A 26,534-nucleotide genomic window follows, 5' to 3' on the forward strand; every position below is an offset into this window, starting at 1 on the left:
TGTTATGCGATGAAAATTTAATAAAACTAGGTCTGTGAAGCCATAGGCAGACAGCAGCATAATTTTCAATACTCACCTGACAACTTTCTGGTGATGAATTTTGATGGGTTGATCTTCCTCTGATGAGCTATTCTCTGGGGATTTATGTGTCTCTGGTATGCCTTCCAATTGCAAAGTAGGTACCGGTATTTCCATCCCCGTCTTGTCAAGTGGTGTAGTTGTCTCTTCTTCTATGCTCTGTCCTGTCAGGTGCCGCTTTTGCCTAAGAGAAGCAATAATAACTAGAGTTTGAAGGGACAAACACACGGTGTTGGGCTACAGGTTTGGCTTTTTCGCATAGTTGATTGTTGATTGTTGTTGTTGATTGTTGGTTGTTGATGTTGATTGTTGACTGAATTTGACGGTGGTTGTTCATGTTGATGTCGATTGTTGATTGTTGATAGTTGATTATTGTTATTAACAATTATTGATGTTGATTGTTGAGGATTGTTGATGTTGATTGTTGATGTTGATGTTGATTTTTGTTGTTGATTGTTGATGTTGATTGTTGATGTTGATTGTTGATGTTGATTATTGATGTTGCATGGTTATTGATGTTGATTGTCATGATTATTGATGTTAAATGTTGATAGTTGATGTTGATTGTTGATGTTGATGTTGATGTTGATTGTTGATTGTTGATGTTGATTGTCGATGTTGATGTCAATGTTTAGGGCGAAAAAAAAAAAAAAAAAAAAAAAAAGAGGCTAATTAAAAAGGGTCAGGTGAGGATCTGCACGTTTATGCTGCTGTAGTGTAAACATATCAGGAAAAATCATTACAAAAACCAATTAAATAGCTCATATTAAAAGTAAAGGTCGCACGCCATTGGCGCAATACAAAATATTGCTGGCCATACACTCTTTACCCCAAGCCCCATGTTTTTAGAAAAAAAGCGCCCAATTTTAAAAAAGCGCCCGATTGGGCAATTTCACCAGCCCATTTTTTGAGTCTCACATGACGTCATCAAATTTCAAAAATATGCTTCTGTTAAGAAGTAATGTAAAAGTGTACAAAATACTGGTAAATACTTAAAATACATTGGTCCATCAAACAGCCGTTACATGTGGCTCAATAGTTAACATAAAACAGTCGTAAAACCAGACACTCAAGAGGCCAGCATGGGAAATTCCCTTTTGTACGCAATCATAGCACACTGTTTTTTTGGATTTCCCTTTTGTACGCAATCATACCCCTTTGCTGTACACACAATGAGCGTGGCATTAAATGAGCGTTTCAAGGCGTAGGCGTGTTCAACTTCAAATTTCAAGGGGGCTGCAGGGCTTCTTCTAATTAACTTATTGTAACGATCCAAACCTTGGGAAGTTTTAGACCTATTATTAAAGTGCCATTTAAAGCACAAAACTTATATTATATCTCTGACGGTTGATTTTTTAGCAATTTTCAAAGGAAAAAAGGTCTTTTCATTGTAAGTTCTGGTCCGATGACATAATCAATTTTTTTTTGCATACCGGTCTTGTCTGTATTAAGGTCATCATGTATATTAATTTTGAAGCGATTACCGCAAATTTCGCCACAGACATCAATTGAAAATGTGTTTTGGACATTTTTTAACCTGCCGCTAGAGGGCGCTCGAACACTTCACCGATCATTTTTTTTTAAAGGTCAACCCACCAACAGAGCTAACATCGTTGAAAGCAAGTTCATATCTTTTTCCACTTTCAAATTATTAGGCACTTCCAGTTTGACCTGATTTGACACGCACAAGATAAATTGAAGGTCATGTCTAATCATGTCGATTCCCGCAAAATTCTGACGGTTGATTTTATATTGATTTTCAAAGATTAAATTTAATAATCTTTCAAGTGACGTCACGTGACCCATGATCACGTCATGATGACCAAATTACAAAAAAAATTCATCTTCAATGAGTTGTGCATTCATGTATTGACAATTGAAGTTCATATCATTTTTCATGTTGACAAACAGTTCTGGAGAAGAATTTGCTGAGAAAAACCAAAATAAAAAAGTGAACTTTTACAATAACAATAAGTGTTGGCCTGAGCCCAACACCTAATTATTGCATAATGTTTAACCTGACGTAAGCTGTCTAAAAAGCCAATCGACAACAAACATGCAAACTCTAAATCCCTGAATCCCCAACCTTCTCTAAACTATAATTCATTTTATTGCATACAGAACAAAATGCATTATTCTCAGTAACCACACAGATGGGCTACCGCCCAAAGGCCTGGGGTCCTTGATTTGCATATGATCTAGGTACTTGCATAATCGGCTGACCAACGGACAGCATCCGCTGACCAATGGACAGCAGGGGGGCATAGCTAAGATTCCTGGTGCAGGACTTTGGGCGGCAAGCCTTCACTTTGGTTCAGCTGACCACAGAGTCAACATTGTTTTTCAGACTCCTTGTGGATTATACACTGGTGGAAATAAAATTCGGAACGGTCACTTGCTTTTTCGGATTGAGGTGGTCAGTGTTTTATACACTGGTGGAAATAAAATTCGGAACGCGCGCGGACACTTGCTTTTTCGGATTGAGGTGGTCAGTGTACTCCTTGTGGATTATACACTAGAGGAAATTACATTCGGAACGGTCACTTGCTTTTTTGGCTTGAGGTTGAAAGTGGTCACGCGACCGGGGCCTGCATATACTGGGAAAGATGCCGTGGCCAAAACGACAAGTGCGTCGCTCGCCCCTTCTTGGATCAACGCACTCCGACAACGGAGGAATTCAGCGGGGCCGGGGAGGTCGGTCTGCTCGGGGTAGGAAATCCCGTGCGGCAATAAGAGCCACCCGAGGCCGGCCTGCCACGGCCGGTGTCAATGTACAGCCTCCCCATCCAGAGTTCGTACAGGCCAGTGTTTGGCCGGCGCAGCAACAGCCAGCTGGTCACCAGGGGGTCGGCCATCACTATCAAGGGAGCGCCATGGGTCCGAGTCAGTTTCAGCCGGGAGACGGATACATTCAAGAGAACGCTCTCCGGGCCGGGGTTCAACGGGTTTCCCCTGCACAGTCCGAAACCATTTTGGGGCAATCTGCCGTGCACGCGCAAGCTGGAGGGCCACAACAAGGGCAGCCGGAGACCGGAGTCGTCGGACAACAACCTCAGGCGTCTGCGAGCGGCAAGGCTGGTGAGTGAAGTACATGTTCCAGTGCTAATTCACCATCTTGCCATGCAAATACGGTACAATTATCTGGTAATAGTAGCACTAAGCAGAATCACCCAAATGTTAGTCAGGATACATGTATACTACAGATACCAACAGTACAGTGTCTGTTACAATGCCCATCATTGGTTCAGTCATGCCAGGTCCGTGTACCGATTTGGCGGCAATTGATAGGCCCACCCCGATACCTTCCCTGCAGTCCGTCCCGCTTCCTAACACAGAACTAGATGGGTTGTCTCTGTTGGTCAAACAGCAGGCTTTTATAATAATGCTATCGATATTACAATGCTGTTATGCATTTTTTACACAACACTCAGGTATTCAAAAACCAAATAAGAAATTGTATAGTCCTACATGAACATTTTAACTAAGATGAAATTTGAGTATACAGTGTATATATATGCCGGTGAAGGACAAACCTAATTTGATAAACATTTTAAATTCTGAAGATATACCCGTTTTGCAACATATATTATATTTTGTGACATGGGATGTCTTTATTTTAAGCATATCTTCCAGTGCATGCTCCAAAGAAACTTTAACCCTGTCTTGATTTGAAGTCAAAAATTTACAAGCATACATATTTGGGAGAAATTTAAAATCTGAAGGCGGCACTGGAGCTTGCGCAGCGACCACTTTCTTTTTTTGGTTTTCATCACCGCCCACCCCGATTTTCACGCCTGCCCTGAGACAAATTTCTCACAAATCCTCGGGTAACTCCATCCCCCCCCCCCCATGAACCTATTTTTTTTTTTTAAGTGACGTTGCAAAAAAGGCAGGTACTGTGTACACCACTATCTTTTCCTTAAAAAATAATGGTCAAAGTGGTCGAAACCCACGCCGTCATTTTTTTTTGACCCCCTTTTTTTGTCTTTTGGATCTGCCCTTAAATGTGGGGAGTAAATGAGGGATTTAGTTGAGAAGACATGCAGTTCAGAAATGCAAAAGATACAACATAATAAAGCTTTGTTGGGAAGTGTAAATACCTGGGAAGATTGGTGTTGGAAGAGTGGCTGGTTTTAAAGATGAAATCTCAAGAAATTAACTATATTTAAAGCAGCCCCCCCCCCCCCAAGAAATAAACTGGAACCACATGAAAATAATCAATATGGGCTAGGGCATGTAGAACAGTCTGTAAATTTGGCCGTTGGTCTGTGAAATTATTTAAGCATTATTTGCGGGAAAATAATGTTGAAATATTTAATTTAATATTTAAGGGTGTCAGGTCAGACAGAAGATCTGCTACTGGTAACCTATAAACCAGTACAACCTGTTTCAGGGTCGGGTCGTCGGCGACTAAACTGTCAACCCCACCAGCTTCCATAGAGCCTGGTGAGGAGGGTGGCTGGACACCCTGGTGGAACTAAAAACAAAATCCACCTTCAAAGGCATCGGCTTAGGAGAGCTAATGATAGCCATCCAGCAAATCTCTCCATCAATATCACTCCTCGCTACTGAACATGTCAGCGTTAGGGCGGAAGAAACCTTGGTGTTCAACGGCCATCATGTTCTGGGTAGGAGGCGAATCATAGGATATTGATGATTATCGGCTGCTAACCAACTGCCTAACAAGCAGATCACTTCACCTATTAGGCCATGTAGGGCCAATCACCCACATGAGTCCTCGAGAATAAGATCATTCTCACCAATCTTGATTACGAAAGTCACAAATGGAAGAATGGAAAATCGTGAGGGTAGACGACGGATGTCTCGGACTAGTTCCGACAGGATGACGAGGCAGGGGGAAACCTACTGGACCACTGTTTCTGATAGAAGCCGCCGAAAGCCCTTCAATGTATCTACTAAAGCATTTAACATCTCAACGTACAATGTGCGTCCTCCACCAAGCAGGCAAATTCCATCAGCTTACTACAGGATGCGAGGAATTCAACATCGGCATAGTAGCTGTCCAAGAACACAGGTGGTTGACTACAGACCCTGTAGCTTACCACTGGAGTGACAATAACAACTGGCTCTTCCTATACTCTTCAGCAAGTGAAAGAAGACAAGGAGGAGTGGGCATGCTGCTTAGGAAAGACATAGCAAAACACTTGCAGCATGCTGAAAAAATCTCAGAAAGACTCATGATGGCACACTTTGAAGGCAACCCAAAAATGACAATCATATCTGCATTTGCACCTACTGAGGATGCCTCCCAAGAGTCAAAGGATGAATTCTATGACACACTACTTGACACAATCCAAACCATACCAGCACACAATGTGGTTCTGGTCGCAGGAGACTTCAATACTAGAAGTGGTCATGACAGCCATTTAACAAATCCTAGGATTGTTGGACAAGCTACTTTCCATGATACACCCAACATAAATGGAGCCCAATTGATTGAGCTGTGTGAGCAATGCAAACTTCGACCAGTGCAGTTTAATTCCCTCAGCCAAAAGGCAGGCAGTGGACATGGGCACATTCCAGCGGTAGCCGTGCCCAACTCAACCACATCCTTGTAAGAGGCAAATGGCTGAACTCAGTCCAAAACTGTCGTGCATACAACACAATGGAGCTGGACTCAGACCATAGGATTGTCACCGCAAAGTTCAAACTCTGAAACTAAAAAATACAAAATATGACTGGAATAAACTACAGCAACCTCAATTGAAAGAATCTTTCAACTTGACTTTGAAGAATCGCTTTGAGGTGCTGATGTCAGAGGAAGACAACCCCAATATTCAAACCACATATGGCTCCTTTGAGACAGCAGTGAATGATGCAGCTCTGAATACTCTGGGAAAAAAGAAATCCTCCTCCTTGCCATCATGTGTGAGCTCCCAGACTGGAGACCTGCGTCGGCGCCGCGATGCTGCAAAGGCCAAGTTCAGAACATCACGCAGTTCAGCTTCTAGAAAGATTTGGCGCGAATTGGCTGAAGATCTGACCAAATCCTATCAACAAGATGAGGCAAAACACCTAGAGAACCAAATGACGGAACTTAGCAACGCTGCCTTAAGAAACGACACCAAGAAAACATGGTCCCTGGTAAATGAATTGGCTGGAAAGAAAAATGCTACAAGAGTCAAGGTGAAAAAGAGAGATGGTTCCCAAGTTAACACCACATCAGAACTGCTTGAAGAATGGAGAAACTATTTCAGGGACCTTCTGAATGCAGATCTAAATACCACAACAGAACCGCCCCCTCCAGCACCTCTTGACTTACCAATAGACACAAGTCCAATCACTCTTGAGGAAGTACAAGAAGCAATCTGCACACTCAAGTGCGGAAAAGCAGCTGGATGTGACAGTGCAATCACAGCGGAAGTCTTAAAGAATGGAGGTGACTACATCCAAACCATTATCCACGATATCTGCAACCAGGTCTACACCGCCGGGGCAGCCCCTTCCCAGTGGAAGACTAACATCATTCTACCACTGCCAAAGAAAGCCGACTTATCACAGATGGGTAACTACAGAGGCATCAGCTTGATGTCAATTGCGGCCAAAGTATACAACAATATATTGCTGAATAGAATACGACCAGTAGTGGACCCACTGCTGAGGGAAAACCAAGCTGGCTTCAGAAAGGGCAGGAGCTGTTCTGAACAGATCCGCATTCTTCGCAGAATCATGGAAGGGGCAGGAGATCAACAGCTTCCACTATTTATTACATTCATCGACTTTCGCAAAGCATTTGATTCCATAGACCGTTCAATGATGTTTACCATTCTTCGTCACTATGGAATCCCACATGAAGACGTCCGAGCAATCAAGGTGCTGTATGACAACTCAAAGAGTGCAGTAAAGGTTGATGGTCTACTCACTCACACTTTTGAAATATCAACTGGAGTACTACAGGGGGATACACTTGCACCCTTTTTGTTTATAGTCATCATTGACTACATCATGAACAATGCTAGCGAGGGATTTGGTTTTGTCACCCATCCAAGAAGATCTTCTAGGGAACCTACCCGCAGACTTAATGATCTAGACTTTACAGATGATATTGCCTTACTGGAAAGTTTGCTGGACAAAGCCCAAGAACAGCTCAAATGTCATACTGATGCTGCAAAGACCGTGGGCCTCCATATAAACACAAGCAAGACAGAAGTTATGTCATTTGATCCTTCTTGCCCAGGAGATCTTATCCTGGATGGTGAAAAAATCAAGAAGGTAGATGACTTCAAGTACCTGGGTTCAATGATGGCATCAACAGAAAATGATGTACGCCGTAGAAGAGCATTATCCTGGGCAGCATTCTGGAAGCTTGAAAAAATCTGAAAATCGCAAACAATTCATCTTGACCTCAAGCTCAAGATCTTCCAAACTTCATGCCTCGCCATCCTGATGTATGCCTGTGAATCGTGGGTAGTGACCAAACGCCTCAAAGCTTACATCAATAGCTTTGCTACAAACTGTTACCGTATCATTTTGAAGATCAGGCGGAAAGACCAGATCAGCAATGAAGAAATCTATGAAATAACAGGACAACAGCCCCTCTCCATCACCATTTACCAGCGCAGCTTAAATGGCTTGGACATGCGCTGAGAAAACCAAAAGACGACCTGGTCAACCTCTACGCCCTCTACCAACCTGTCCACGGGAACCGTAGGAAAGGACGACCTTCCTTGATGTACCCACAGTACATTGCCAGATTACTCTCTAAAGATGTAGCTCTTACACCTAAGGAGATCCGTGAGGCCGCCTAAAATCGAGCCATTTGGAAAAACATTGCGACCGGCTGCTGTGCAGCCGACTAGTAGTAGGAGTAGTAGTAATATTTAATAATGTTGAAATATTTATTTATAGGGGGGGGCGACAGCCCCCCCCCCCCCAGTCGCCCCCCACTGAGTTTTTTAGTTTCTAAAAAAAATTATCATTGATCTACATGACGCCCCCCAATGAAATGTTCCAGCCCCCCCAGCGCCCCCCCACTGAAAAATTCCTAGCTACGCCACTGTGCGTAGCGCCCTCTGAAGTCAAAAAGTGTGGGCTGCACCATGTTGGAATTGTACGAATAAAGTTACGAATAAATGCAAACAAAATGCAGACGAAAATACATGGTTCTCAATTAAGAAGAAACGTACTGTATTTTAAACCAATCAAAAATTTTTTATAATCTTAAGCAATTTGCTCTAATAAATCAGCTGGAAAGGGGCCAGGAATCACCTTAGATTGAGCATTGAGCATCTAGAAATACCCAATTTTCCCGGGGCCCTTAACTTAAACGGGCCCCGGACCCCGAGCCGTATTCGCGTTCCGCGCTTGCAATAGTCGTCTGGGCAGATGCCCCAACGCATCTTTGCAATAGTTCACAAACTAAGTCAATACCATTCCTTTTCAAAAATAAAATGCAAGAAAATATGCAGACGAAAATACATGGTTATCAACTGAAGTACAGAAGAAACTTAACATTAGTTAAAGCAAGAGTATATTTTAAACCAGTGAAAAAAATCCTCATAATTTTGAAACATTTTGCTCAAAATAACGCAGAACTAGGGGAAAGGGGCCACGAATCCCCTCTAGAATCCAACATTTCCCGAGGCCCTTAAGCGGGCCCCGGATCCCACACCGTAAGACATTCGCACTCCGCACTCACATTAGTCCTCGGAGCAAAATTGCCCCAACACATCATTGGAACAGTTTACAAACTAAGTCAATATAATCCTTTTCAAAAACAAAATTCAAGAAAAAATGCAGACGCAAATACATGGTTTTCAACTTTGAAGTAGCGCAGTAACTTAAAATTTGCAAAAGCAAGAGTATAATTTTCACAAAATCCTTATAATCTTAAACATACTCATACAGTTTCCGTATTTTTTTGAGAGGGGAGAATGTTGCATTCACAGTCTATTTGCACAGTACCCTGTGCAGTCGAAAAGTGTGGGCTGTGCCATGTTGGAATTGTACAAATAAAGTGTTACCTCGAATCTGAATTGCTCTCTCTCAGTACTGGATTTATAACCCATTTATACACCTTAAACATAACATGACCAAAGTATAGCCATGGCTGAAAGCGATCCCAGTTGCTGCCAGTTGTCAACTGTTGAACTGAAACAGAAATTAGAGGAAGAATACTTGAGACTTGAGAGCAGGGAAATTGAAGGTCTGTCAAGAAATCTCAGCAGCTACTTTGTCCGAAGCTGCTTAGTGAGTGCAAGGCATGGAGGAATTGCTTCTGTGGCCAGGGGAGCCCAACAACCTTTTTCTCCGAGAGAAACAGCAGCGAAAGTCCGGACCAAGCCGGCAACCAGAGAAAGTCCGGACCAAGCCGGCAACCAGAGAAAACAGCCATTCGGACGTGAAATAACACCGGCATTTATTAAACATCCTACTGCAACCGGAAAGGCAGTGCCACTTGGAGACCAACCGGCCGCTCCAATGGGTGCAGTACCGAGTGGATAAAACCAGCTGCTCCGGTGGTTGCGGTACCGGTGAGAGAACAACCGGGCGCACCGGTGGTTGCAGTACCGGTTGGAGAACAACCGGCCACACTGTTGGTTGCAGTACTGGTTAGAGCACAACGGGCCACTCCAGCAGTTGCAGTACCGGTTGGAGAACAACTGGCCATCCCAGTGATTGTACCGCAAATGGGAAATGAACCAGCCTCGCCAAGAATTACATTACCGCCTGGAGATTCTAATGATGTGTCAAGCAGGCATGTTGTTGCTACGGCTGTACATGCTCCTAGACAGGCTGTTGTCGGCACCCCAGTTCAACCACCAGAAACTACCGGAAATTAAATGGCTCATATGAGTTAGGGGAAACATTCACCTTATCCCCTGTTGCACCAAGGTTGGCGCACAGCATTCAACACCAGAATATATCTACAACCGTAGCGTGCGAGCCAGAAACGGCACTGACAGCAGAAAACTCAAAGGAGTCCACGGGTGCTGATGGTCACCAAACTGACCAACTGAGGACACGAAGGAGAGACCTGTGATTAAACCGGACAGATATGATGGAATAAACCAGTAGACTTCGTACATCATGCACTTTTAGATGTGTGCCAGAATTAATGGCTGGGACAACAGCGGGAAATTGCAGTGCCTAGCAGTTCTGCTGACGGACACAGCACAACAAGTTCTGGGAAGCCTGCCAAAAGAAGCATCTACAGAGAAGAAGAAGAACTACAATAAATTAGTCCAGGCGTTGGAGGTACGGTTTGATCCAGTCAGTAGCAGTGTCACACACACAGCCCTGTTTGACCTCAGTTTCTCGTCCTGAGGTCAAGCATGCATGGCCCAAAAGCGTACGTGAGATTTTACGAGATTTATTCGAGACTACAGAAAAACACAAAAAAGTGCTTAGATACATGCACTGTTTGGCCAAGATGGCTATAAAATAAGTGAATAGTTGAAATCGTGTGCTTTATTTTGATAACAAAAATAACTGCTTTTGACAAATATAAAGTGTTGTTATGGCCTGTCAAACAAAATCATATTTTTTATCAACAAAATCAAGGGCCTATAGTTTTTAGGTGTACATTCGATTCTTAAAAAAGGCCGAAACAAATGGCAAGGCTTAGTAGATAGAGGAAAGTATACACTTCATTTTCATGTAAAAAACGTGTAGGAGACTTCTAATGTTTGGTCCAAATCGCCGGTTGAAAAATGAAGACATTTGCAAGATTTCATGATTTGCAATCACATGTATGCGTGTAAACGAATGTCAGTACGCCAACTAACAAAATGTATGTTGGCCTGAAAACATTGTGAATAGCACGTGCGACGCGCAATGAATGACTTATGAGTATTAAGCATGCCCATACTCGAGCTCGACCAATCAGTAGGCTTATGGGTCACAAGGTCACACCATGTTTGGGTTCCTCGCTCTATGCTTTACAATAGCGACAATCTTTTCACGTTGTGAAAAATGGAAGTTGTTGGGAACATTAGGTGTACATCGAATTCTTAAAATATTAACGAGATCACGTTCACAAGATTTTTTGTAGATGAAGGTTCACTCTTTCATTTGATTACCTGAACATTTGGGAGACTTTTGTAATCCTCGAAAAAACCCGGAAATTTCATGACCGAATTTTTAGTCGATTTGTCCGTGAAATAATATCGTCAAAATGCATTGAAATTCTTTCTTTCTTTTTTTGAGAAAAAAACCTTGATAGATTGAAGTAGGTCTTTAACTACCGTACCTAAAACAACTTTGTTTGTTTGGATCGGTTACGGTTTGCCATGAAAATTGCGAATTTTCTGAAGCCCTTTTTACGGCCATCGTTCGCTGGCCTCGCGTTGCTATCAGTTGTGTGGATGAGAAAATAGAGGAGCTACGCGTGACACGGCAACTGACTGATCCAACCGGAAGGAAGGAGCTGCATAGAGTGCAGTTAAGAAACCAGCACAAAAGTCATTGGAAAGCCTGGTGGAAATGGCCGAAGATATAAGGAGGCTAGTTGACAAGGTGTACGTTGATCTACCAACCGATAGCCGGGATCGCTTGGGAAAAGACCATTTCATAGAAATGACAGTGAATTAAGAACAAGGGTTATTCAAATGCAAACATCAACATTGGACGAAGCCGTGGCCGCTTCAGTTGAACTAGAGGCATTGCTAGGGGTGGAAAAGGAAAGCAGGCTGGCTAATCTGAAACAGGTACGCAACGTTCAAGTCACGCATACAATTGAGGACTTGGCAACAGAGACAAAACAAGGAAGACCCGAAATACAAAATCGGCTTAAGAAAATAGCTGAACAGTTGGAGGTAATGAAGAAACAGATCCAGACATGTGGGACTGGCTCAATGGGTTCCAATCAGAAAAATACATACGGACCCAAGTGTTATGAATGTCAGAAGTATGGCCACATAAAACGACAGTGCCCAAAACTAAAGAACACCGATGCGTCACGGACTGGAGAGATCACATTTGAAACTTTTTATAACTGTTGTTTTGTTATGAGAAAAGTTATCATGTTCATATAAATGTTCAGAAGTTTTGCTTAAGATTTTTGTAACCGTTTGAATTTCTGGTTAAGAAAAGAAACTTGTTAAGTTCAAAATTTTGAAAAGAAAAGCAGATGCGAGGACACATCCCTGTTAAAGCAGGGATAATGTAATGGAATTGAGCGTCGCACTGGAGCTAGCGCAGCGCCCGCAATGTTTGTGGTTATGTTACATTTTGGCGGGAAGCCGAGGAATGCTTTTGGGGCAGACACGTTTTGTGGGAAAGCTGTGAAAACTGCGTTGGTACTGCAAATAACAGGGTGTAACCGGGATCTAGTTCATAATCCTTAAAGAACCCAACTATCTTGTTGACCCCAGACCGCTCGGTGAACATTACAATACTGTAGATTAGGCCCACATCTTTTCCACATGCTAGTGTAAGGTGAGGCTGGTTAAGCATTGCAGTAAGGTAACTTTGTTCAGGGATAAAGTCAATCTTCTCCTTGTCACTTGTGAACTTTGCTGAATGAAATTGTAACATTTCATTTGACCTGGACCCAATCATACTACCAGTACTATACACAGTACGTGTACATCACTGGAGGACAGTTACCTTGCCATACCAAACTAAACAAAAAGACAATGTTGGTTCTTTGCATTTGCACATATTTTGTTGTAAAGAACAAGAGGTTTGATCAAATATTAAGCAGATTAAAAACTTGTTTTACCTTCCTGTGGTGTGTTCTATTTGAAAGCTTGGTTGTGTACTGTCTCTTGATTCAGACAATTGGCTCAAATCTGGAAAAAAAAGAGTTTAAATTAAAACCGTTGACAATGAAACAAGTATCACTTGTACTCAATTTGTGTTCCAAAAACAGGCACACAGGAGTATTTCCTCACTTTCAAGTTCTTTTAAGAACTCTGTTCTGTGTCACACATTGAAGGTTCCCTAATAGTAGTTTGAAGCAGACAACATTTGAAGTGGACACAATTCACAGAGACTGTAACTTCCCCAACAATGTATGGTACATCTGTAACATACGGTGCAAACTCCTTGATAGGATATACCACACAGGGATACCATATCAGCGAGTATAACAACAAACAAATTGAAACTTGGACTAACTTACTGAGAGCCTGCCTCTTCAACTTATCAACATTGATACAAAAAAATGGTTGAAAACAGATTGTGCAGCTGCTGTACCGGTACTGTTTCATGACATTTGCTACATCTCAAGGAAACTCTGCTTGGAGAACATGAGTGGCCAAATGTAGGGAAGGTGCACCCACAATGCCTGCCACCTGAAGGAGAGACATGGGTGGCTCATAAACAAAGTTTCCAAAATGGGAACTTATTTGTCTTGAATATTCCATGTTTTGGTTAGTTAGTGCTCTGCTTTCAGCCTGGAGGATCCCCTTCCTCGGGTGAGCCTTTAACTGAGAAAGTATAGGGTAGGAGAGGAGGTACAGGGTTGGAGGGGAACAAGATTAAGATGGAGCTTGCATGTATTGCATACTATCTTGGGCAGCCTATAAATTGAAAATGATGCTTCTACTAATACTTTTCACGTCGTATTTACAAAAAGATCTTCCCTGCAAGTGTTTAATGAGCAATACCATCAGAATGTGGACATGGCTGAAAAATAACAAAATTTACTAATCTTCAAATTTACAAGCACCATGACCCCATGTGTGGTATCAAATAGACCTTTCTCAGGGTATGCCATCTTGGAAATCAAAACGAGGCATTTAATACCAACAAACATGGCGGCATAAATAGTGTGTGCGATGAACGAGCAACTCTCACAAATTTACAGCAGATTAACACTTCTTATGAACAGGTGGATAGCTTGAATTCCCCGAAACATCAATCCACATTCCAGGTAGGTCATGTCTCATTGACCAAATGATTTCCATAAAATAGTGGCCGCATGAGGTCGCTGTTTGCGCTGTATTTTAATGCATGTATACTGTTATAACAATGCCTTGCACACTGCGTATTGTGTCATGAACTGCACATTCTGCATGTACATGCATCTATGAATAAATCATGTGCAACATGGCGGCCCGCATGGCGAACCCCAAGTGATGAGTCTGTACAATTCTTTATCAATTCTCATCAACCTAAACCCAGTATTATAAAATGGTGGCAGCAGTGGTCGACTCAGAATAGAATAGCCATTAATTTGCATTCCACTTTTTACATCAAAAAGTGACATTAACGATACAACTAATGTCCGAAGACATGAGTTTCACACACAGGAATCCACCAACATGACAGACACCGCGATCGATGGCCCAGTCCCGATCGTTGAGGGCGGTTTCCGCCACTCTGCTCGTCAGCCGTCTGGACACATGTGACCATATTGAAGACATTCGCAACTATACCGAGCATCTAGACCTCCCATCATCCTGACATCATCATCAAGCATCATGACATCCCTGCGGCGAAACAACCGGCAGTTTTGATATTGGTTCCACTGTCTACAAGACTGTAAAAATCCTAGCTAAACCAACTCCAGTGTCACAGAAGAGCTACAAAGAACTATGTGATATGCTGGTGTCTCACTATGGCCCGAAGCGTCTAGTTGTAGCAGAGCAGTTCAAATTTTACAAACGCGATCAACACACCGATGACTCCGTCGCTATGCAGTTGCACTACAAAACTTGGCCATGTCACATGTCCATCATGTTCTCAAAATACTCCAAGGAGCTGGGTTGAGGGTAAACAAGGACACTTGCAAAATTGCACAAGTACAGGTGAATTTCCTCGGCCATCGATCTTGGTAAGGAAGGAATTCATCCTGACCCTGCCAAAGTAGACACGATCCTGCAAATGTTGCCACCTACAACGAAGGAGGAATGTAAACGTCTGATAGGTATGGTCAACTGGCTTTCTCGCTTCATACCCCATTCAGACTCTGTAGCCGCATCGCTAAATGACCTGATGAAAGATGACACAGAGTGGACTTGGGGCCCAGCACAAAGCACTGCGTGGCAACAACTCAAGACTCTACTTACAACAGCCCAAAACGCTTGCATACTACGACCCACAATGGTCAGTGCCCGACGCCAGCATACAGTTACGACATTGGTGGTCACATCCTTAGGAAAACGAGTCCTGCATGGAGGCCAGTAGCATATTGCTCTCGAAGCCTGACACATGCAAAACAATGTTAGGCATGGATCAAAAAGGAGCTACTGGCTGCTGTCTGGTCATGCGAGCATTTCTACAACTATCTCCAGGGTCTACGAGTGATGCTCAACACATCAACCAGAAGGACTTGTGTGATGCCCCCTGCGTTACCAACTACTGATGAGACTGATGAAGTACAACTGCGATGCAGAGTACACCCTTGGCAGTGTTGTAATCGAGTCACCAACGTCGAGTCTGAGCTCGAGTCTTGAGTCACAAGCCTCGAGTCCGAGTCTTGAGTCACAAGCCTCGAGTCCGAGTCTCGAGTCACAAGCCTCGCGTCTGAGTCACGGGTTACTTGTTCTTTATAGTTGTTCACCAAACTAATCAATTTTTAAAAATTATTTTTCAATCATCCATTCTGCCTTTAAAGTAAATCCCAGTGTATACAGTTTATCTTGTGCGTGTACATGCTGTTTAGACCCAAAATGTCAACCAGAAGGACTTGTGTGGTAGCGGGGTAGTATTTATTAAAGATTCTACCTCAGGGTGTGGTCGTCCCTGCCCCTTTAACGTGAGCCTCAGGTCCAACTGGCCCGGTTGGTAGCACCTGACATGGGTCCCTTCCCAGGGTTACGGGCAAAGATGGTGCAGCAACCAGGCGCGGTTCTAGAGCCAATATTTTTGGGGGGCTAGCACGGTGAATCCAGAATTTTTTTTCAGGGAAGCGTGCTGAAATGTTGACCGGTTATTTTTTCCAGACACTTAGGCCTCCGAAAATCAATAGGTGGTGGTGGTGGTGGGGGGGGGGGGGGGGGGGGCTCATGCCATATTTTCAATGGGGAGCACCAATAAAATCCTAAAATCATTCACACTATAGCAAGGGCGGATCCAGAACACAATTTTTTTGTGGGGGCCCAAAAAAAATTTGGTCCCCCCAAAAAGTGGGTCCAAAAAATTACGGCGTGGGGTTCGGGGCCCGCTGAAGGGCCCCGAACAATTTTTGGATTCTAGATGCTCTGTGGTGCGATCTGAGGCAATTTCTGACCACTTTAACCAATTGTTTTTTGAGGAAAAGATGGTGGTGTACTCATTGCCTGCCTTAATTGCGATGTCACATAAAAAAAAAGATAATTGGTTTCGTTTTTTTTGGGGGGGGGGCCATGGCCCCCTTTGCCCCCCCCCCCCCTCCTGGATCCGCCCTTGCACTATATTAACTAATGCACCCTTGTCACGGCTATTTCTTCTTTAGGGGGAGACCGTTCACATGTACATCACATGCAATCCTTCTTTTTGCTAAGGCAATTTTTTTTTTAAGGAATTTATTTTGGGGGGGCTAGACACAATTTTGGGGGGCTACAGCCCTCCCCTTACCTGAGAATATCATCACCAGGATTGATTGCCCTATTGGCAATTCTGACCACTCCTCTTTGTATGTAACATTCAACAATCTTGCTGTCTATAGACAAAAGCCGATCAAAAAAAACATCTGGATGTACAAGCATGCTGACTGGGATCTCTTCCGTGAGCAAATGTCCACTGCTGAATGGTCCAATTACCTGCACCTAGTCAGTATTGATGAATGCTGGTCACACTTTGAAAATGAAATCAAAGAAGCTATGGACCTCTGCATACCAAAACGTATCATTTCAACTAGAGCCGACACACGTACTTGGTTTGATAAGAGCTGTAAGGATGCCTTAAATGAGAAGGTTAATCTTTGGAATAAATGGCACAAATCCCACGATAGAAACACCTGGAATGAGTACAAACACGCAAGAAACCACTGCCAGTACACATACAGACGGGCTCAAAAGAGGTCTAGCGAGAAACTGAGAGCCTCGCTTGATGATGGGAATAAATCTTCCAAGCAGTGGTGGAGCACGCTGAAATCATCACTTAACTTAAATCATTCATCCAGTGTACCGACTCTCTTTGTGAACAATCGGCCAATAACTGATGATAAAGCTTAAGCTGAATTGCTTAATTAAACTTGTATAGGTAAACAGCTCAACCCAGTAAATGAAACGACTCCTAGCTTGCACTCTTCAACAAACGTTGAACTCAACAACATCACTTTCTCAACTAAGGTCATACTAAAGGAACTCTGTAACCTTGACACAAATAAGGCTAGCGGTCTGGACAACATCCCTCCAATTGTGCTCAAGTTTGCAGCTCCCGAACTAGCTGTTTCCCTGACTCGTTTGTTTTGCAAATCTCTTGACAGTGGCACTGTTCCATCAGCCTGGTAGTTTGCAAATGTAACGTCTGTTCCCAAAGCTGGCTCATCAAGTGACCCTAAAAACTATAGGCCGATAGCACTCCTTCCAGTTGTCTCCAAAGTCATGGAAAGAGTCTTAAATCATGCTCTTCTCACACACTGTTGTGCAAACAACCTATGACCCAATCTGCAGTTTGGCTTTCTCCCCAAAAGATCTACAAATGACGCTCTTCTTCTTATCACGCAACAAATTCTGAATAACCTCGATAAAGGGTATGAGTCTCGCCTCATCGCACTTGATTTGCCTGCAGCATTTGATCGGGTGTGGCACACAGGACTTCTTGCTAAATTAAAGAACTGTGGCATCACTGGCAACCTGCTCTGCTGGTTCAAGTCATACCTAAGCAACAGATTTCAGCAGGTAACAGTTGGAGGTCAAACTTCACGCAAATCACCCATTACGTCTGGAGTACCCCAGGGCAGTGTGCTGGGTCCTACTCTTTTCCTCATCTTCACCATTGACATCACTGAAAACCTTGAAAACACCATGTTTAGCTATGCAGATGACTGCACACTATTCTCCACAATCACATCTCCAGGGCAGAGAACACAATGTGCAGCATCACTTCAACGAGATCTGAACAAGCTAGCACCATGGGCAGAGAACTGGAAACTTAAGTTCAATGCATCTAAAACCCAGTCGATCATCATTTCACGATCAAGATCTACAGACCCACAGCATCCTCAACTAAATTTTCTTGGGCAGCCACTACACAACGTGGACTCAATCAAAATTTTGGGAGTGACATTGAATGCTAAACTCTCCTGAACTCAACATATTAGCAACCTGGCCCTAGCCTCTAGTAGAAAACTAGGGATGATGCGGAAAGCAAAATGGAATAACCTGGACAGCAAAACTACTGCTACCATCTACAAATCCTTCATTAGACCTAAATTGGAATATTGCAGTCCAATCTGGGGTACGGCAGCTAAATCAAAACTGGGGATCCTTGACAGACTTCAAAAGAAAGCCATAGCTTCCATTCCACCAACTCTTCATGCAGAACTAGGTATTCAGCCTCTAAGTCATCGTAGGCAAGTTGCTGGTCTAACAGTCTTCAGGAAAATGCAGTGCTCTCCTCTGCCTCATCCTCTTGACAGACTCAAACTACCTCCACTCACAGCACGCTGTTCTACCAGGCAGTCATCTGCATCCCATCAATATACAGTCGTCATTCCAAAATCACGTACCTCACAACATCTGAGGTCATTTACAGCATCCTATGCAAGGCTTTGGAACTCACTACCCGCTTCTGCTGTGTTAGCTCCATCTAGCCAATCTTTTAAATTAACTGTCCATAATTTGCTCTTTTAACATGCCCCCTGCTCATAATTTATTAACTTTAGCTGTGGTTTTTCTACTAGCTTCATGTTCTCTTGAGGAGGGCCTAAATTTAAAAAAAAAAAAAAAAAAATGTGTTTTCCTTTTAATTCCCATCCCTAAAAAAACCTCTTCCATCCCTTCCCTCCATGTTTTATCATCCAAACATTATTCCTCAATGATTCTTTCCCATCCCTACTTTATGTTTTTTCTTTTGATGAAATATGTGACTCGAGTCACGGGTCATCATGGTCGAATTCGAGTCCAAGTCATATTCCAATGTGACTCGAGTCGAGTCCGAGTCACGAAAAATGTGACTCAAGTCCGACTGGAGTCCGAGTCCTGGACTCGAGTCCTACAATACTGATCTGTCGAGAGCTCCTCTCCATCGCAACAACACGGCAGAGTCCAAGGAATATTTGGAAGACAGCCCATGTACACCTGATCACATCCCAGTGGCCCGCATCTGATGTGAAGCTGGTTGAAATAGCCGCAGAAACCAGCTATGACCTACGCCGAGTGCAGTACACCCCAGGTAAGAACCTATTTGTGGCCGACACACTCTCAAGAGCCCCTCTCCATCGCAACAACACGGCAGAGTCCAAGGAAGATTTGGAAGAGGAGATCGAAGCCCACCTGATCACATCCTAGTGGCCCGCATCTGATGTGAAGCTGGTTGAAATGACCGTACCCTGGGTGGAGTCATCTCTTTCGACAAAGATAAATGGCCAGAGTACCAGAAAGATGTTGACCCACAGTTTATACGGTTCTAGGATGACCTGGACAAGATCAGCCTAGTAGGTGGTATTCTCACATATGGGTGACCTCACTGTGATACCTCTGAGCCTGCGACAACAACTGTTGCACAACTACTTGTAGAGTGGAACCGGTCGAGTGCTGGAATCGGCTCTGATGGACCCAGGTACAAAATTCCCAGCTCCAATCCGAACGAGACACGGACATTCTAGATCTATTGAGCTTTAATAAGTTGCAAGAACATGAGTATTATTATTATCTAGCAGCCCACCACATGACATTGCCCTGTATCCAAAAATCACGATAAAGGTATATTTCAACAATCACGATAAAGGTATATTTCAACAACATGCTAAAGTTCATGTATTATCATCAGAGGCCATTTCCACCAATCTTTTAACTAACCTGGTTGAAAAGTAAATGTCTACATACCATTTTCAAAACAGAAGAACCCAGTTATACAAGATGCAATGACAAAACCATAATAATGGTCATTAACATGTTGTCATAGTTTTCTCATATTATTCCTTTTGTTTGTGGGTTGCCTTTTTGGGAGACACCCTGTATTGTAGCTCTTTCATATTTTTGCAAAACTCCTTATATGATTCAACAAACAATTGTAACTGACTGCAAAGTTTCCACCTTAATATGGTATGTCAAATGCTTATTGTTCTATATGAGCAGTCTTTCTTTGGTGCAAAAAATATACTTGATAGCATTTCTCCACGCTCATAAGTCCCATGTTGGCATTATCCATAAAAAAATCATTGTGTTGATTGCCAATTGCACTTCGTCCTTGGTAAGACAATTTGTTGGTTAACTGAAGTAAAGGTAAGAACCTATTTGTGGCCGACACACTCTCAAGAGCCCCTCTCCATTGCAACAACATGGCAGAGTCCAAGGAAGATTTGGAAGACGAGATCAAGACGAAGACAATTTGTTGGTTAACTGAAGTAAAGGTACGAATGCTGAAATGACCACTTTTGAACTTGAATGAACTTGAGACTACGGGTACGTGTTTCTGGTTTCAGTAGTGCCCATAAACCTGTTTTAACTTTTTCCTCTTTTTTGGCCTGCAATATAGCTTTTGTTTATCAGTTTTTCATCTGACAACTTGGTCATGAGAATGTCATCAGTCAATGAAGCAACTTAGTCTTTTGCTTTATATTGCTGCTGAATATCCCCCAAATCTCTTTATCTGCAGTGCTCAACTCACCTTTGAAAATGAGGTGACTAAGTTCTGTTTCTGTGTCATGAGTCTCTGTATGTATGGCAGTATCAGGTAAATACACAACTGATTTGAGCCGTGCCCAGGCAGATTGGTGCTTGAAGGGCCAGGTTTTGAATAAGTGTTGTACGCTTTGTGTTAGTTGTTCTGACCAACAAGGGAATCTCCCTACATGTCAGGGGGTATGCCTAGAACGTCTGATTGCATTCTTTTCTCCTGTAGGCAAGTGAAACCTGGTCAGTAGTTGCTAGTGACATCTAACACCTTACCCGCAACAATAATGCCATAATCAGACTGCTTTGTTCAGCAAAGCTCTCGGACACAAAACCTATGGCTGAGCTAATGTGCCAACTTGGTCTGTCAGCTGTTGATGAGCTGTTTCATCAGGACGCCTTGATTGGTTTGGTCACCTCCAGCATATGAACAAGGACAGCTGGCCAAGGAAGATTTAGATTTTTGACTACCAGATCGCTGGCAACTATCCATGTTGGCATAATGGCAGGATCTGGACATGGCAGTCTTGCCAACTGAAGTGAAAATGCCAGTGGGTAAATGCTCTTGCAATTGTACCTTGCTATCTTTCTCAACGTTCTTTTTTCCTCCCTTTTCTCTGACTGGAATTTGAACCTCTAACTTCAGATATTCAAACACAGCATATTGAGCTCTAGGTGCCTCCTACAGACTCTTTGGACATTTCTTTCAAGTATCCAATGCAGATAATCTCGGTGAAGGTGTTAGATGTGCTGACAAATACAACAAATCTCTTTTCTCCAGTACACTTTTGATAAATGCTTCAGTCATGATTATAACAAAGATCTGTGTGTATTATCAGTAAGTGAAAATAAAGTACTGAACACATGCATTGACCTGTGTACATGTACCTATGTCTGACAGAGTACGGGCATATGTCCGTTCTTAGCCAACTACATGTAGATTGCGTAAAAGCAAACACTAGCATTTATGCATAGGCCCTACAACCCATTGGGTCATCTTAAGGATCAGAATCAGTGTTGTACTGATGAGCGTGCAACTTGATGATTTGGCCTCTTTGTTTAATGTAAACCCCAGCAAATGCTGTGAAGTTTTTGAGCAAAAAACAAAAGCATTTACTATTGAGTAAAAGCATTAGGGAAAAGCAAATACCCAAATGATTATGAATAAATATTTCTTTCATTGTGAAACATTCACTGGCTGGCATAGTAGCAAATATTTCAAACGGTTGAATTCATTTCACAGACGAAAGGTTTCCAACAATATGCTCAAAAACAAAATATGAAATGAAGCTGCACATCAAGAAACTGTGGCTCGGCTAAATCATCCCAACTCCATACTGCAAAACAAGGTGAATGACTGCGGTAGATTCAATAGTAATGTCCATCAATGCAATGGTGCAATAGTGAAAAATCTTGGTCATATTGTTACATTTACACAGATACAATGTATGTGCCTACCTGAAAAGATCGGTGGAGTTTCTTCCATCCTAGACCCTGTAGCAGAATCCACTGATACATCTCTCGGTCGCTCTGGACTTCCCGGCATTATTTCTTGATTAGAACCTTGTACCTACAGTCAAAACAAAAATCACAATACAATGTGAAGAACTTGTGATCTATGAAAAAGGAGCATTTCTGGCAAAGTTATTTAAAAATGTAATAATATGGTACTTCAAACAAATGTGGAATGTGCTGGTTTGGGGTTCTTTAAACATGTTTCAACAAAAAGTGCACACAAATAGCTAGGGCACTAGCAGCTATGATTGCAGGAGCAGATTCAAGATTTTCCAAGGGGGGGCGTGAAATGTAACGAACATGGGTGTCACGAGGGGGGCGGCACTTGCCCCCCCCCCCAGGCAAGCCCCCCCCCCCCCAAAAAAAACTAGAACATTGGTGAAGCCGCCATGGCTCACTGTCAAAGGTGGGAAGGAAGGCTGACGGTAAGGTTGGGGATGGGCATGATGGGGATCAGGATTATGTTTAATGAGTGTGTGTGTTGAGAGAAGCAGTTGTTGTGTTGCTGTCATAAGTATTGTCAGTTTCGCTTTTTCCTTCTCAACAATATTCCTCATCAGTGCCATCTACTCCTCCTTGGTCGGTAGCCGTAGCTGCTTTGCGTTGGCTGTGTTGCGTAGGCGCTTGCTCACCGTATTAAGGTCATTGTCGAGGACAATTGGAAGTGTGGTACAAGGGCGTACTTGCGAACCTTCCATGCCTGCTTCTGTGCTAAAGTACTCCTCGATGAATTTCTGAGCAGGTACATCTCTAGGTAGCCGCAGGACATGGCTGAAGAGTTGCCAGCTTGCTTCAAGGGTCCTGATGCTGGAGTGGACCACACTTGCAGTGTGAGTGGACCACACTTGCAGCGACCATAGAGTGTTTTGTTGGAGATGCCATGTGGCCATCACATACCAATGATCTGTCGTAATTGGCTTCGGTGGAATGAGTCCAGTTGGTTGTTCTGTTTTTGAGTGAGGCACAGGTACCCATTTTGTAGTGAAATACAGGAAGCACGAACTTGTTATTAGAGGCACATACGGAGTTCCTCACTCACGTGGTAGCACCGTAGCCATAGTGTTTTTATCTTTTGGAATGCTACATTGGTTACCTGCTTACGATGGGCGACATCTTCCCCATCTTCCAACATTGAGCCGAATTTCTTTGTCATGCACCACTCCTTTCCCCACAGTCTACCTGACGCTTCATTGTAGTGTGCTCAGTCTTTGTGGGTTGATGATTAGAAACAATTGAAGCAGACTTCCTGGTGTGGTCTGCTCCACTGTGTTGAGAAATTCTCGCGAGTAGCTAACAAAGTCTATGTCATCAGCATATGCTACATCAAGAGGAAGACCACCGTCTCCAGTGCTTTGCGTCTGCAGTTGTCCATGAAGGTCACGAAGAGCTGCTTCTAGGTATACCACAAACAGTACTGAAGACAGGCTGTCTCCCTGAGGTGTGCCGATGGTGGTGTCAAAGGGTTCACAGGTGCCCTTCTGCAGGCGGGGCACTAGTGATGTTTCTGCTAAAAAAAAGTCGAATGATGCGTAATTCCGACTCATCGAGAAATGTATGAAGAACTTGCATTAACCGGTTTCTTCTGATGGTATTGAAGGCGCGACTCATATCAAGCCCAAGAAGCTCTGCACTCTGCTTACATTGTTGTGTCTTGGCGCACAGCAAGCGGTAGCCTAATACTGCGTCCGCTGTTCCACGACCTCGACGGAAGCTGATTTGTCCCGGGACCTATTGCTCTTGCTGGTTCATCTGCAGAGCCAACTTCAACTCCTCCAGTTCTACTCGCAGCTGCCCCACACCATCGGCCTCCATTGCAGCTCTTTAGGTTCTCCTCACCCCACCAGGCTACTACGCCATATTTGACAACCGAGAAAATGGTAACCAACAAGGATAGTGTGCTTAACGATGATAGCCTTGTAAATTAGGAGCTGTTATCGAGGTGGCTCTAACTGGAAACTACTGTATTGTGTGTGCTGTGTTGCTCCTTCAAATACTGAGTGGTGAATGATTCTCAATACAAAGACTATGCTTTACATATGTGGTTACCTTAAGGGTCAGATGAGGATGCTATATATGCAAGGGCTATGTATAAATGGCCTGTCATATATGCAAGATCACGTGTGCTATTTTGTAGTAAGAGGCACCATAGACTAGGTCACTTGTAAGGTCAAATAAAGCATGCTTACATTGCACCACAACCGTGTATAGTTGTCTAGCTCGAATAGCCCAACAAAACCTTCAAGTTATGCACTTGAAATATCACAAATGGTGATGAGGATGTTTCTGAGGAACCCAGCATTGATTCTTTTTTAAGTTGTCATCCGTTTGTAGTCATTTGTTGGAAGTACTGTTATGTATGTTATGTCTAGAAGTACTGTATACATCAAATGAACTATTCCATGAATGTGTGCGTCGTATGTCACGCTGTACTGTACCATCAAAGGCAGTGCACTAATCACCATGGCCACCTCGATAACAGCTCTTGATTTACCAGGCTATCACCGTTAAGCACACCATCGTTGTTGGTTACCATTTTCTCGGTTATCACATATGGCGTCGTAGACAGGATGTTGTGCTAAACACTGCATACCCAACCTGGTGAGGTGAGGAAAACCTAAAGAGCTGCAATGGAGGCCGATGGTGTGGGGCAGCTGCGAGTAGAACTGGAGGAGTTGAAGTTGGCTCTGCAGATGAACCAGCAAGAGCAACAGGTCCCAACCAGTAGCTCTTCTGCCACAACTCAAAACCGTGACCAACTCGGTCCGTAACCAAACAAAGTGCATCCGGGCGAAGGCTTGACTGCTTCGGGGGAAAACCAGAGAAGTCGACCGACCCATCTGTTTTGGAATGGGTCAGTGACATCAAGGGTCAACTGACAGCAAGGCAGCTAGATGGGAGCAACACCACAGCCGCCTTTATCATCAACCACCTGGCCGGTAGAGCAAGGCAGGAGATCTTTGGCAGAGGGCAAGACATCGAAGGAGGGCAGAAAGATATTTTTTGAATTCTGCTGAAGGTGTTTGGAGCAGGGGACACCCTACCACAGCTCCAGCAGAAATTCTTTTCCTACCGTCATGGACAAACCAAGGACCTACTGAGCTGCTTCCTGGAGCTGGTTGAGTTGTTTAACTCAATAGCCTGCCTGCAGCGATGTGTCCCTCAGCACCCGGCCCCCCCCCCCCCCAGCAACTGTTAACTAGGACGGCCTGCCAATGTGAGCCAACGACGGGCTACCAGGTTTTACAAGACAGCGGCTCAATAATTGAGAAGATAGTAGCAACTGCCTGGTTGCAGAGGTGAGTACAACTCGAGTACACACACACACGTACTCAGCCCGTACTCGACTATCAGTACTCAAAAAAAAATTTGGACTTGGTCCGTACTCGATTCTTCGTACCCGAAGAAGAATTGGTACTCCACCTTGGTACTCGGTACTCGACCCCAGTACTTGGGAGTACGCATCAAGTACATTCCTGTTAAATCGATTCCATTGCTCAACCTGGCACACAATGGCGCGCTTACAGTCTGTATTACGACTTAGTCCAGTTCCCGCCTCCCCAATGTTACTTTTACACTGAGGATTCGTGAATCGGGAGCCAGCCAAGCTCAAGCTTCATATGTGACCTGTTCTGTCAAAATCAGACTTTTCTGGGCATAAGGTCGAAAATGATATTTTTACATATTGTTAACATATGTTCTTTTTCCTTTTAATAGGTGGTTTAATTTTTGATACCGGTCATTCCTGGGCAGAGTTATGCTATTTTGAAGTTCATTGTGTTGAAAAGTAGAAAACTGAGAAAATGGCCACGAACGTCACAGAACAGTTATTTCTTTAACTGATATACCTTATCAAAATCATCAAAAATAGTACATGTAAAGTTCAAATTAGGGTTTCAAACTTTTATAATGTATGTTCAGGATTACAAATATGCAAAAATTTGAAAATCGATAAAAATCACCCCCACAGCGTGTTTTGGCCCTATCTCAATTTCAACCTCTGCCCAGAAGCGTCTATTCGCCTTTTGCGGACGTGACAGGAACCACAGTTTTTGTGCATTGGTGCCGTGTGCAGAACACACAACGTGTACATGTACGTGTATGGATTATGTACGGTGCCACGTTTCACTATGCAAGTTTTCACGCAACGATCAACCAATAAGAAAACGACATTTAAGGTCAGCTAAGGCTGTTAATATAATGAGCACCACCCCAAAACCTCACATGGACGATTGAACCAAGGCGCTAGATTGGGTCCAACTGATTTGCATA

General features: G+C 43.4%; 1 protein-coding gene across 2 annotated transcripts in view; it reads right to left on the reverse strand.

Annotated features, from left to right (window-relative positions):
• Positions 1-26,534, reverse strand: part of LOC119734697 — a 60,887-nt gene that overhangs the window by 15,127 nt on the left and 19,226 nt on the right. For both annotated transcript variants that reach the window (XM_038208245.1, XM_038208237.1), the window contains 3 exons: positions 22,209-22,320; positions 12,764-12,833; positions 77-262 (listed from right to left, as the gene is read on the reverse strand). In XM_038208245.1, coding sequence (XP_038064173.1) covers positions 77-262; positions 12,764-12,833; positions 22,209-22,320 — 368 coding nt within the window. The remainder of the gene's footprint in view (positions 1-76; positions 263-12,763; positions 12,834-22,208; positions 22,321-26,534) is intronic.

Source organism: Patiria miniata, unplaced genomic scaffold (genome assembly GCF_015706575.1).
Source record: "Patiria miniata isolate m_02_andy unplaced genomic scaffold, ASM1570657v1 HiC_scaffold_10, whole genome shotgun sequence".
In the NCBI taxonomy this organism is placed as follows: Eukaryota; Metazoa; Echinodermata; class Asteroidea; order Valvatida; family Asterinidae; genus Patiria; species Patiria miniata.